At 41.5% G+C, this 12235-nt stretch overlaps 1 protein-coding gene across 1 annotated transcript; it reads left to right on the top strand.

The window, feature by feature from the left end:
* Positions 1-8095: 8095 nt before the first annotated feature.
* Positions 8096-11524, top strand: BU26DRAFT_296992 (uncharacterized protein). The gene is made up of 5 exons (XM_033821721.1): positions 8096-8345; positions 8402-8793; positions 8846-10818; positions 10879-11089; positions 11139-11524. The coding sequence occupies exons 1-5, from the start codon at positions 8236-8238 to the stop codon at positions 11273-11275; spliced, it is 2823 nt and encodes a 940-aa protein (XP_033685195.1). The 5' UTR covers positions 8096-8235; the 3' UTR covers positions 11276-11524.
* Positions 11525-12235: the final 711 nt, after the last annotated feature.

The raw sequence follows: 12235 nt of genomic DNA, 5'->3' as shown, positions 1-12235 counted from the left end.
TCTCTATATAGTAGTAGAGTATTAGAATTCTTTTTTAAGAAATAGGCTATAGTTACGCTAGCATATTCTAGAGATAGAAGCTTTTTAGTAACTAGTTAGTGGAGTTTCTTTTCTAGATTAGTGGCTAGGGTTTTCTTTCTATTAGTAATAAGCTAATTAACCTTATAGATACTAAGGTACCTAATTATAGTATCTTTTTAACGCGCGTTAATTATAAAGGCAGCTACGCTAATTATATTAACGTTAAGCCTAGCCTTTAAGTATATTTCCTGCAAAATAGGTAGCTTTTTTAGCTTATAGGGTAACCTAGCAGGTAGGTTAAGATTCTTAAGCTGTCTATCTATCTTGCGTAGGTTTTCTTAAAGCTTCTAGCGTTACAATTCTTTCTTCTCTTATTATATTACTCTTAGCTTTTCTACTACTAATATTAGGGCGTCGCGGCGATTAGCATTAGCTTAGTAAGCTGCTTAAGCTTTAGTAGTAGATTAAGGGGATTATATAGAGACAAACGCGTCGCGTTTATAATTAATTAATTAATTAGTGTCTAGCTATATTAGTGCGCGCTACTTATAGTTAACCTAAACGTTAACTTCTTTAAGTAGCTTATAACTAATTATTATATTATAGCGACTAGTATTATAATATATAAAGTAGGTGCGTATTTAGTAGCTTTCTAGTACTAAATTAGCTTTAAAGTATTTATCTACCTAGCTATTAGGTTGTCTATTATATCTAGTAAGAGAGATAGGTTCTATACGCGCTAGCTTAACGTAGAGGTTTTTTCTAAGAGTCTAAAGGTGCTTTAGATGTACTAGAACGTAGCTACCCGCTCTAGTATTAATTAAACCTCTAAGCTTAATTACAAGACTATTTATAGATATTTAGTAGAGTAGAGTAAACGTAGAACTACTAAATAGCTTTTCACGTAGGTTTATTACTCTAGTAGGTAGCTCTAGAAAGAAGACTTCTTCTAGAGCTAGGCTTTTTCTAAATTATTAAATTTACATTCTAACGTGTTACTCTTAGGTATTTATAGCTCTATAGACTCTATAGGCTTCTTCTCTAGATTAACGTTCTTAATAGCTTTCTACGCGGCAAGAGCGCTTAGGTAATTATAGCTTATATAGCTAGGTTGCTAGTATTAGAAGTAGGTAACTAGCTTTCTAATTACTAGAGCTTTATTAGAGGTTAGTAGAATACCTAGTAGAGTAGCAGGCGTGTAACATAGTATTAACGTAAGCGCGTTACGTTTTTTAATCTTTCTAGTTACGTAAGCTTCTTCTTAGGTAAGCTCTCTAGTAAAGTCTTAAGTAAGGTCTATATATTAATTATAATTATAGGTATACTAACGTTAGTAGATACCTATCTACGTACGTAGGTTTACTAGAAGCTTCTTATAAAGCTTCTCTATCTATTAATCTATAGAGAGCTAGCGCTTCTATACTAGGTAGAAGAAATTAACCTAGAAGTACGCGAAGTTAGTAGTATTTTAGCAATATAGCTTCTAGAAATCGCGGTAGGCGTTTAGCCTCTTATATAGATTCGCGTAGCTTCTCTCTAGCTAATCTAGTATATATTTATAAGAGATCTACGTACTACTATTTCTTAGAGAACGTAGAATAGTAGAGAGAGTTTAGTACGCGTCTCTCTCTATCTGCGTATATATATATGCTATAATAGTTTTCTTAGTATTCTTAGCTATCTCTTCTAGGTACTAGTTATAATTAGCTTAAAGCTTATCTTATAAGCTATCTCTCTATTACTTAAAGGTAATAACTTTACTATCTAATAGTAATAAAGAGTCTAGAAACTTAGTAGAAAGCCTTATTTAGCTTTCTAAATATTACTTAGTTACTAGCAGTGTAGTAAGCGTATACGCAGTTAGATAAGAACCTAGAATTAAGTTGTCTAGTAATAACGCGCTAGTTTCGCGTATACGTAGTATCTAATTTATAAAGCACGTCGCATATTAAGTTAATAGAGCGAGTAGCTTTTAGCTTCTAGAGTAGAATTATAGTTACGCTTATAGCTCTTAAATCTTTACTAAAGTAGTAGCTTTTTCTTACTATAAATTCTAATACTCTCTATATATAGTATCTTCTTTAGTAAATACGTTAGTAGTAATCTAGTAATATATATAGGTCTATTATTTAAGTATTTAGTGTATAAGTAATTAGCTAACTAATTTATTAATAATTTTACTTAGCTTTTCTAGAAAAAGCTCTTAGAGCTTCTTTCTAGAGGTAGAAAGTGTGCGAGAGCTATCTACTACTAATAACTCTAGTATTACTAAGCTCTAGCGTAGCCATGCTAGCTTCTATTTAAAGTTAATATTCTAATTCTTATTAGTTATTATGTTGTGTTATTAAATAGGTAATTTATAATAATAATATTAGTTTAAGTAGCTAGCTAGCAGGTTCTCTACCTAGAATTTAAGAATTATAGAAGTAAAAGAGTACTATATAACTAGAGTCTTACTTCTAGAGTTACTTTATAAGAGTTTACCTATAGTATTTAAGTAGTTTAACTTAGGTATAGCTTCTTATTTAAGAAGTAAGAGTATATACTACTAGCGTAGTAGCTAATTATTAATTTTTAAAATAGAGGGGGTTTCTATACGTAGAAGTTCTGTAGAAGTTCTTCTATACGTAGAGCTCTTATAGCTCTCTTTAGCTTACTACTAGTAGTGTCTTTTCTACTACTAACTAGATCTGCTAGTAGGTCTTATATAGCGCTAAGGGGTAAGTAATTAATTAGTAACGTTAATAGATTCTTAGAGTAAGTAACTAGGCTCTTATAGCTCTAATTCTTAGTATAGCTATTAGTAAACGCTTCTTATAAGGCTACTTAGTTTAGCCTAATATTATACTACCGTCTCTAGCTAAAGAGGTATTAACCTTTAGATAATATAAGGGCTAGGTTTATAGTCTCTACTACTATAAGCGCCTCTAGAATACCTAGCTAGGTAAGTTAGCTATAGGTAGCATAGTCTCTATAAGCTATAAGAATAAGAGGTGCTAGTAGAGTAGGTTAGGTTAAATTTAGCTATCTAAAGGTAAGAAGTTAAGAAAAGGCTCTAAGAGGCTCTATATATAGAGGTGCTAAGCGCTAAGACGCTAGGTTAGGTTACGTAATAAGATTACGTAACTTAAGGTTATATAACCTAAGGTAAATCTCTAAACTAGACTATTATAATATTTAGAATTTGTCTAAAGTTAATTAGGCGTTTATAGAGGGCGTTATAATAGAGATAGTAGTATTTAGTAGAGGCTTAGTATTTTTAGATTATTTAATAGAGTAACTAGTTTAATAGTAAAGTACGTTATATTATATATATTTAACTAACTTTTAAGAAAAATCTAGTTTTCTTCTAGTAAGTACTATTATATCTCTATAATAATATATAAAACTTATAGTATATAGTAATTATAATATAATTAAGGTTTCTAGAAAACTTCTATAGTGCTAGCTCTTCTAGGTATAGCGTAATAAGAGATAAAAGTTAGAAAAATATCTTTTTTAGAGTTTTCTCTTCTAACTATATATATATATATATAGTTAATCTAGCTATATAAACTTATTATTTTATAAATTATAGTAGGCTTTAACTATATAGAGCTTATTAATAAATAATATAGTAGCTTTAAGTAGTTATTTAAAAGTAAAGCCTTTTTAGTAGTATAGTATAGAAAGGTAGAAAGATACTAAAATAATCTTAAAATTATTACTTCTAAATATATAGAAGGCTTATAGTATATATAATCTTATAATATATAACTTTATATAGCTAGATTATTTATATATATATATAGTTAGAGAAGAAAACTCTAAAAAGATATTTTTCTCTCTTCTATCTTTTATTACACTATATCTAGAAGAGCTAGCGCTATAGAAGTTTTCTAGAAACCTTTACTATATTATATATACTATATACTATAAGTTTTATATATTATTATAGAGATATTACTTACTAGAAGAAAACTAGATTTTTCTTAAAAGATAGTTAAATACGTATAATATACTTTATAAACAAGCTAGCTATCTAAATAAGTTAGCTACTTTTACTAAGCCTTTACTAAAAAGTCGCTATCTTAGTTAGATTACTCTAATTCTAAGCTACTTAAGATAAATTTAGATAAGCTATCTAACTTATTTATATTATCTTTAACTACTTAGTATATTTATGTATTATACTCTAGCTTACTATAGTATCTATAGCGTTACTAAGCTAGCTAGCTATTATATACTACTATCTCTTTATACTACTTCTTACTCTTATTCTAATCTATAGCCTTTTTTTAAGTAACTAGCTATAAGCTAGCTTTAATTATAAGAGTATTCTTTTTCTAAATCTACTTTTTTTTACGTAAATTATACTTTTTTTTCTATATATTAGCTACTTAAAGCTAGGTAACTTTAAACTCTATAAGTACTAGCTAATACGCTATTAGCTTATTACCTTTCTTAAGCTAATTAAGTAACTTAATAATATAAGTTAGTAATAAATTAAGATACTATATAATCTTTAATTAAATTAGACTTAATTAGAACCTTACTTTAATAAGATTACTAGATATTTTATACTTCTAAGTAGTAGTATTAGTAGTAGAGAGTATTAGTATACGTAATTAAACTTTAAGCTTTAATACTACTAAATTTAAGTTAAATAAAACTAAGCTAGTATTTCTAAACTCTACTCTAATATTATTATTTATAATTAATAGCGTAAAAAGCTATATAAAATATAAGTAGAAACTTAATTTTTATAATATAGTTAATATAGCTATATATTAGAATCTTAACTTAGTAGCTATATACTACCTTTAATAGTAAGAAGTAGCTAATATTAAGTAGCTATAAAAGAGATAATAAATATACTAGTATATAGAGAGCTATAATTTTATTCCTCTTATAGTACTACTAGAATTTAATAGAGCTATAGCTTTTATAGCTATCTAAAATTAGTAAGTAATATATATCTATAATATAACTTTTAGTATATATATTAAAGTACTTTAACTATATAATACTAACTTTATTTATTATCTAGCTACTTTTAAAGATAGCTATAATCTAGTTATATAGTAGCTAGCTACCTTTATACTATACTAAAAGGTAGTTCTTAACTATAATAATAAGAAATAGTAGAATCTATATATTATCTACTACTCTTACTATTATAATTACTAAAATCTACTTATAATTATCTAGTTAAAGACTTTTTAGTTATAATTATTTCTTAGAGCTAGTAACTATTATCTAAGGTAATATTATTTCTATTATAAAGCTAGATTTATTAAAATTATATATATTTTTATTAGTAATACTATACTTTACCTTTATATTATCTACTAGGTTAAACTACGCCTAAATAATTATAGAATTCTTTTACTTTACTTTCTAATAGTTATACTTATAATTAAGCTATATTTTAAGCTTAGAATAGCGTGTAATAAAGTTATTTAGCTAGTTTTTATTTATAACCTTTCTTCTTTACTTAGTAAGTAGCTAATTAGCTATATCTTAAATAGTAGTAAGCTAGAGAGTAAATTCTTACGCGTCTAGATTAAATATATAGTTAATTATTACCTACTCTTTATTTATAGTAAGCTTTATTAAATTAGGTATCTTTTTATATCTTTAAGTTACTCTATTACGTTAGTTCTTTAGCGTTAATTAGTAGACTCTATACGTAGCTACGGCGCGTTATTCGCTCTAGATTTAGCTAGTCTAGAGAGTAAAGAGAGCAAGCTATATTCTAGCTTTATAAGAGAATAATTCTACGTAGATAGCTAGACTTATAGTAGTTAAGATAATTTTTAGTAGAGGCTTAGCAAAAGTAGTCGGCTTGCTTAGGTAGTCGATTCGCTTGTAAAGTACGTTAGATATAATTTAAATATAAAAATCGTACGGACGCAGCTACAAACTATATTCTAAAGTAGAAAAGCGATGTTAAGAGCGCCGCAAATTGTGCTCTTATAGTTCTTTGGGCATTTACAGGTCTTTTAGCAATTACCGGTCTTTAGGCAACTACCAGTCTTTGGGCAACTACCAGTCTTTGGGAAATTTCCGGTCTTTGGGCAATTACCAGTCCTTAGGCAATTACCAGTCTTTGGGCAATTACATTAACCTTCTACTGGTCGTTGGCCTTTTACCGGTCGTTGCCTTCATTGGGCTCTTCGAACTTTCTGCAGAGCCATTGCTGGTATGATAGGGCAACGAGGAGTATAATATCGTAGATGAGGGATAGCATAGTACAAGCATGGGGGAAGAATGAACATTATTCGGCGCTTTAACCAATTCAACAAGTTGAATAAGACGATCCTAGACAATATGAGCGTGGTCTGAACACACAATTTCCCTTCCTAACGCTCAGTGAGCACTTTTCCCATAATCACGGTTTACCTAGTCCATTCCCTTTCCTCAAGTGGACTGGCCAATCAAGTCTCGCGCGTTTTTTATATGTTTGATTTGTGAGAAGGGGACACTAGGCGGAAGCGAAGGGGCTTCAGCCTCCAGAGATTTAAACCCGGCGGAACCGAATGAAAGACACGATCCGGGCCTGAGCCCGCAAGCAGTCCTGTTGCCGAATGTGGGGTCTTTGTCACGGCCCGTCCATGGTCTCCCGCCCCCCCTAAAAAGCACCATCGACGGCTTCGTCCGGCAGGCCAAGCGTTACTTTCAGCCTACGATCCAGGTCGGTGGCGGCGTAGGGCGGTCGTACGAGACGACGTCGTGATGACAAGATGGCTCCGATCCTGGAGCTGGCTCCACATCGCCCATCGCCCACTGGTGCTTCACGCCATTCACCATCGCTCCTCCTCCGCTCGTCTACGTCCTTGGCTGGCGTCATTCCTGCCGATAGCTCGTTTCTCTCTTGCTATTCGCGTAGCTTCCCGTGCAGTGTTTGATTTGTTGGGATATTCTGCAGGGACCTGAATAAGGGCATGCCGCATGCCTACCCGACCGGCCGGAGAACGTTGAGTGGGTAGCTCGCGGCGAACCGTGAATTTGGCAAGCTTGGCCCTGGCTCCCAGGCTTTGTCACCTCCTCTTGACGACAGGCGCTTCGCCAAGTGATATCGCTCCGGATTCTGCCGGTTTCGGCACCTGAATTCGTGGAGAAATACACTAGCCTTGGCGTTTCGACCGGTTGTGGGGTGGCTGTAGGGATCCCGGCTTCGCCGGGGAAGGCGATGTCGCCACAATGGACATTTGGTGGGATGGGATCGACTGGCTCGCGGCCGGTGCAGGAGAGCCTTCGAATTTTCTCGCGCAACAATTACGTGCACATGAAGTTACTGAGGTTGGAAGAGACGGCTGCGTTAGTCGCGAGTTGTGAAATGCAAGTTCACCATGCGGCGGCCACTGGGGCTGTTCGGCTCGTCCCGATTCGCACGTCACCTCGGACGCGGAGTAGACGTGATCGACGGTTTCCCACGAGTCTCCCCCATCTCCCGCTCTGGAGCGTATCCCCGGCCGCTCAGGCATAGCCACGTCACGGTCCCCGTCTTCCTCCGATTAGCCCACCACAAGACGCGGGCCACCTGTCCTGCGTCCTGAATCTGCGAGTCGGACACGGCGTCTCCTGCGCAACCCAACAAAAGCAACTCAGCACGGGAAAGCATCGCGCAAGCTGCAAGAAAGAAACGCACTGCCGACAGGATGGCGCCAGCCACATCGAACCATTTATCAAGGGTTTGGTACGAGGGAGCCGTCACAAGAGCGCCTTGACTGGTGGGTAGAGCGATCGTGGACAGCAGGTGAAGTCGAGGATGGATGGCGATGCGGAGCCGACCCGCCAAACTCTCCGCGGCACTCGACCCCGCAGCGTGACGATGCGCCAGTGACAATGCGCCGCAATGGCAGCGGGTGCTTCGGCCCGCAGCAAACCTGAATTCAAGAAACGCGGCCCCCACTCCACAGGCCGGAGGAGTCAAGGTGCTCCCTGCCATCGAATGTAGATCGCCATCGATTAGAGTGACTCTTCAGTCCTCTTGCAGCAACATGCACCTGATTTGCGGATTGAGCGTGTGGCGCCGTGAGGTTCCACACCGGACTGGACAGGCCCTGAAGATGGCCACAGACCGCCCAGAATATTTAGCTATCGTGGATGCCAACTCTGGCTCTCGAACCATGAACGACGAGGCAGAACGAGAAAGTAACGGACTCGAGCCTCGACATTCGATCTGCCCAATCCAGCCTTCCTGCCTGATCCAGCCTTCCTGCCTCGAACATGTTGGCCGCCGAACCGCTTTGGTTCCTCGCCGGAGTCTGCTTGGCCACCTGCGTGGCCGCAGACGCCGGTGATGATATCGCCAACAACTTGCCTACCGACCTAGCCCCGTACGTATCGCCATCTACTCGGCGTGGTCCGTGTATTAACGCTGCATCGCACGCAGCCTGCTGGCTCTCTTCGGAGAAAGGGTCACCACGCAGTTCATGAGCCAATCTACGGGCTGGGCCGACAACATCATCCTAGCGATGGCCCCGTTGGGCGTAATCACAGCTATTGTTGGCGCCATCAGAGTCGGCGGCCCGTCGTGGCTCAAGGCCATCATTGGAAGAGCAAGGGAGAGCCGAGCCGTTGCCGAGGCCGAGCTGATGTCCTCCACCTCGAATGAGGTGTGTGAGCTCTGGAACGGCGGGGAGGTCGTTAGAGTAATGGGCGCAGGGCCTATTCGGGAATTCATCATCCTATTGCCCGATGACTGGACGAGTGGCCCAATTATTGCCCAGAACGTGCGGGTCAAGGAATTGAAGGATCCCGAAAAGGAGTATCTCGAGGACCGCGGTTAGTAAGCGCGCATCGACCTTGTTATTGCCGTATCTTACCTTCCCATTAGGGCCTAACTTCCGAGAGCGCATCACCGGCCATCTTCATGACTGTAAGAACAGTTCCAACACCGCCTCTGGCCGTGAGGAAGGTTCCAACACCTCCCCGGTCATTCTTCGAAACACCGTTGACCATGAGCTCAATCTCACCCCCGCACCCAATCTCACCCTCAATGTTCAAAACCAAGTACGCAGGGTAGAGCTCTACGTGGTTGCGTTAATTGGCATTGCCCTTCAACTTGGTGTCGTCCTTTATTCTGGATTTGCCACCTATCATCCGGCCCTCATGTTGCCCAAGGATGGAAACCCCGTCGCTGACTACGCCTTTCCCTGCACTGCGGCCGGTACGGTGCTCCTAGTAGCCGGTATGCTAATGTGTGCCTACGTTATCGAGACCAGCACGACGGAACGGACATACCGTCGAGTGGATGGGAGGAAGGCTCGAATTGTCTGGTTGCAGAAATCCGGAACCGTTAACGATCAGGCCTTCGAGCCCTTTGCAATTTTCCCAAGTAATGCACAGCTTCTGGTTACAACATCTCGCCGAGCACCAGGACCAAAAAACTTCGCGGCTGTCACTGGTACAATAGTCAGCATCTGCGGCTTCATCGTGCAGTTCGTCGGTTTACGCGGCATGCACTGGTCTGCCCCGGTCGCCCAATTTGGCGCAACTGTCGTCATGACCACTCTCAGAACATTGGTCCGTCGCCATCTTGCAAAACCTCTAGAGTTCCGGCCTCTTCTTTCAGGCCATGAGATGGATTGGTTGGCCATGACTCTCGGCGGAGACAGTGCGAAGGCCCCTTGGCTGAAACCTCTCCAGACGAAAGGGAACACACGTTGCAGACCCCGGCGCGGCGACAAGGATAACGGCAGGAAGTGGGACAAGTATGATAGACCCTGGCTTGACGACAACGGCGACGGCTGGGACTGGAGAATTGCCGCAGTTGAAGTTCCGGAGGACTGCAAAGAACTAGAACCGCGCTCCGGCACCAGCCGGTCCAGCCCAAATCCTGACAGACTGATAGAACAACTGCAGGACCAGGAGGACTCAACGGCCCACAGAGTGATGTTGATAAGGAGAGGCCTTGGTGCGCTGGCAGACTGGCATGGGCCCGCCTCTGCAGAGGCAATCTCCCTGGCCCAAGCCATTGAGGTGACCATGGACGCCCTTTTTGGTCCTAAGCCGTTGAAGGGAACTTTCACCTGGTCAATCCCGGCCTTCAAGTCTTTAAAGGGGACTGACCTTGAGCCAATCAACTTTCGCGTGGAATTACTCGAAAACGGGAAGTGGAAAGCCTACTCGGACGAGATCGAAGCAGCGCTTTCCTTGTGGCTGTATTCGGTCTACGAACTGGAGAATCCAAAAGATGTCAAGGAAAACAAAGGACAGGATACCAAGGACGACGCGTGGTTGCGGGCTAAGGGGACACCGGCAAAACAGAGCCTGCGGCTCCTTGGCTCATACTCGCGGGCCCTGCACCAGCATCTCCAGTGGTGGATGCCTAATGATGCCGTCAGAGTCAGCGAAGTTGAGGCGAGCAGCAACGGCACCACAATCAAGGCGGAGATCCATCGAATTGTCGGATTCGCATCAAAACCAGCTCTCACACAATTCTACGAGATCAGGCCGCCTCCAGGACCCCCTAGCAAAGATGCTACTGACCACCAAGATGGTGATGGAAAGACTGCGAATGTGATCTTGGCGGTCGAATCATACAAACCCCTAGTGACTTTATTTGCCCAGCACATGTTCTCCGTCTTCATGTGGGCCGCAGCGAAGAAAATGGCGGGTCCTATTCCCGGCGAAGCGGACATACGCTCTGCAGAAACAGACCGGGCGAGTCACGATCCGGCATGGCAGTCTTTCATGCTACACAACAGCCAGCTTTCCAAAATGGCCCAAGACATCCACAGCACCGGGCTTGGAAGCCTAGAAGATGTCTACCTATGCATCATTCCACCACTCAGCGGAGAGGATAAGGTACCACGGGCCGATGCCATTATCGAGTGGACACGAGACCATGCTAAGCAACATGAGCAGCTTGGGCATTGGAAGGATGCCGCTGGCGCATACCTGTGGCTCTTTCTAACGGCAACGATATTCCCAGAAAAGAGTGGCATTTTTACTAAAGCCACTGCAGTCTTGGTTGAACATTTAGGGGAAGTCAACCGAACCATCGAATTAAGAGAAGCTCAACAATACGAGGAAAGAGATATCGAGGACCTAAGGGGTGTGAAGTCGAAACTTGAAGGCAAGCTGAAACAACTTATTCGGTCTGGGATCTTACTAAACCTTATGAGGTTATATGAGGAACAGGATCGTCCGTGGAACAGCAACCCTGTGCAAGCAACCAAGCTTGCTAGGGATGATGACAGAAGTTCCCCTAACACACGCAACTCCACGGAGCTGCATCGGCTTGCTAGATCCGATAAAGTGAAAGACCTCAAGAAACGCTTGGAAGAGGGAGCAAACGTGAATGCAAGGGATATCCATGATCGTACGCCGCTCCATTGCGCCGCACGGGAAAGACAGGAACGTGCCGCCAAAGTACTGGTGGAGCATGATGCGAATGTCAATGCCCGGGACCTTCTCGAATGTACACCACTACATTACGCCGCAGCCACACAGAATCAATGGGTGAGTGCGGTCAAAGCACTAGTGGAAGGTAGCGCAGATGTCAATGCCCGAGACATTCTTGAATGGACACCAGCACATTACGCTGCACAGAAGGGAACCGAAAACGCCGTCAAAGCACTGCTGCAGGCCAACGCGGATGTCAATGTTCGAGACCTTCTTGAATGCACACCGCTACACTACGCCTGCGGCCGTGGTGAGACTTCAATCGTACGACATCTGCTCCGAAACGGCGCGGAAATTGATGCGCGTGGCAGAAATGGAGCAGCACCACTACACTGTGCAGCAATACATAACCGTATGGATGTGGTGAGTTTGTTGATTGAAACAGGAGCGACTATTGATGTTCTGGACGCCTCAGGAAGTACACCGCTACATTGGGCTGCATATAAAGGGCATCAGAGGGTCGTTAAGTATCTATGGGAGAACGCGAATAAAAAGCTACGAGACCATAATGGCAGAACTGCCTTGCATCTAGCAGCAACAGCGGGAATGGCGGAGGTGGTCAAATTTGTTCTCAAAAATCAACCAGATGCCGCCAGAGAGGCCAAGGACCAGCATGGCCGGACGGCGCTGCACCTTGCGGCTGCGAGCGGGCATGAGTCTGTCGTCAAGGCGCTGTTCGAGGAGAAAGCCAGCGAAAAGGCGACGGATAGCGACGATCGGACACCGCTCCACCTAGCCGCTGAGAGAGGGCGGGGGGCGGTTGTGAAGCTGCTCATCAAGGCGGGTGTTGAAACGGAGGCCGAGGACCGGTATGGCC

The sequence above is a fragment of the Trematosphaeria pertusa genome, assembly GCF_010094035.1.
Source record: "Trematosphaeria pertusa strain CBS 122368 unplaced genomic scaffold BU26scaffold_6, whole genome shotgun sequence".
Taxonomy (NCBI): Eukaryota; Fungi; Ascomycota; class Dothideomycetes; order Pleosporales; family Trematosphaeriaceae; genus Trematosphaeria; species Trematosphaeria pertusa.
Note: the sequence above shows the minus strand (reverse complement) of the source record. Positions and strands in the feature narration are given on the sequence as shown.

Excerpts from the sequence above, each read along its gene's own strand:
- BU26DRAFT_296992 (XM_033821721.1), top strand. The coding sequence starts at position 8,236 with ATGTTGGCCGCCGAACCGCTTTGGTTCCTCGCCGGAGTCTGCTTGGCC. Across the intron at positions 8,346-8,401 it reads TTGCCTACCGACCTAGCCCC|CCTGCTGGCTCTCTTCGGAG; the intron begins GTACGTATCGCC and ends CATCGCACGCAG. Across the intron at positions 10,819-10,878 it reads CACTCAGCGGAGAGGATAAG|CTTGGGCATTGGAAGGATGC; the intron begins GTACCACGGGCC and ends CAACATGAGCAG.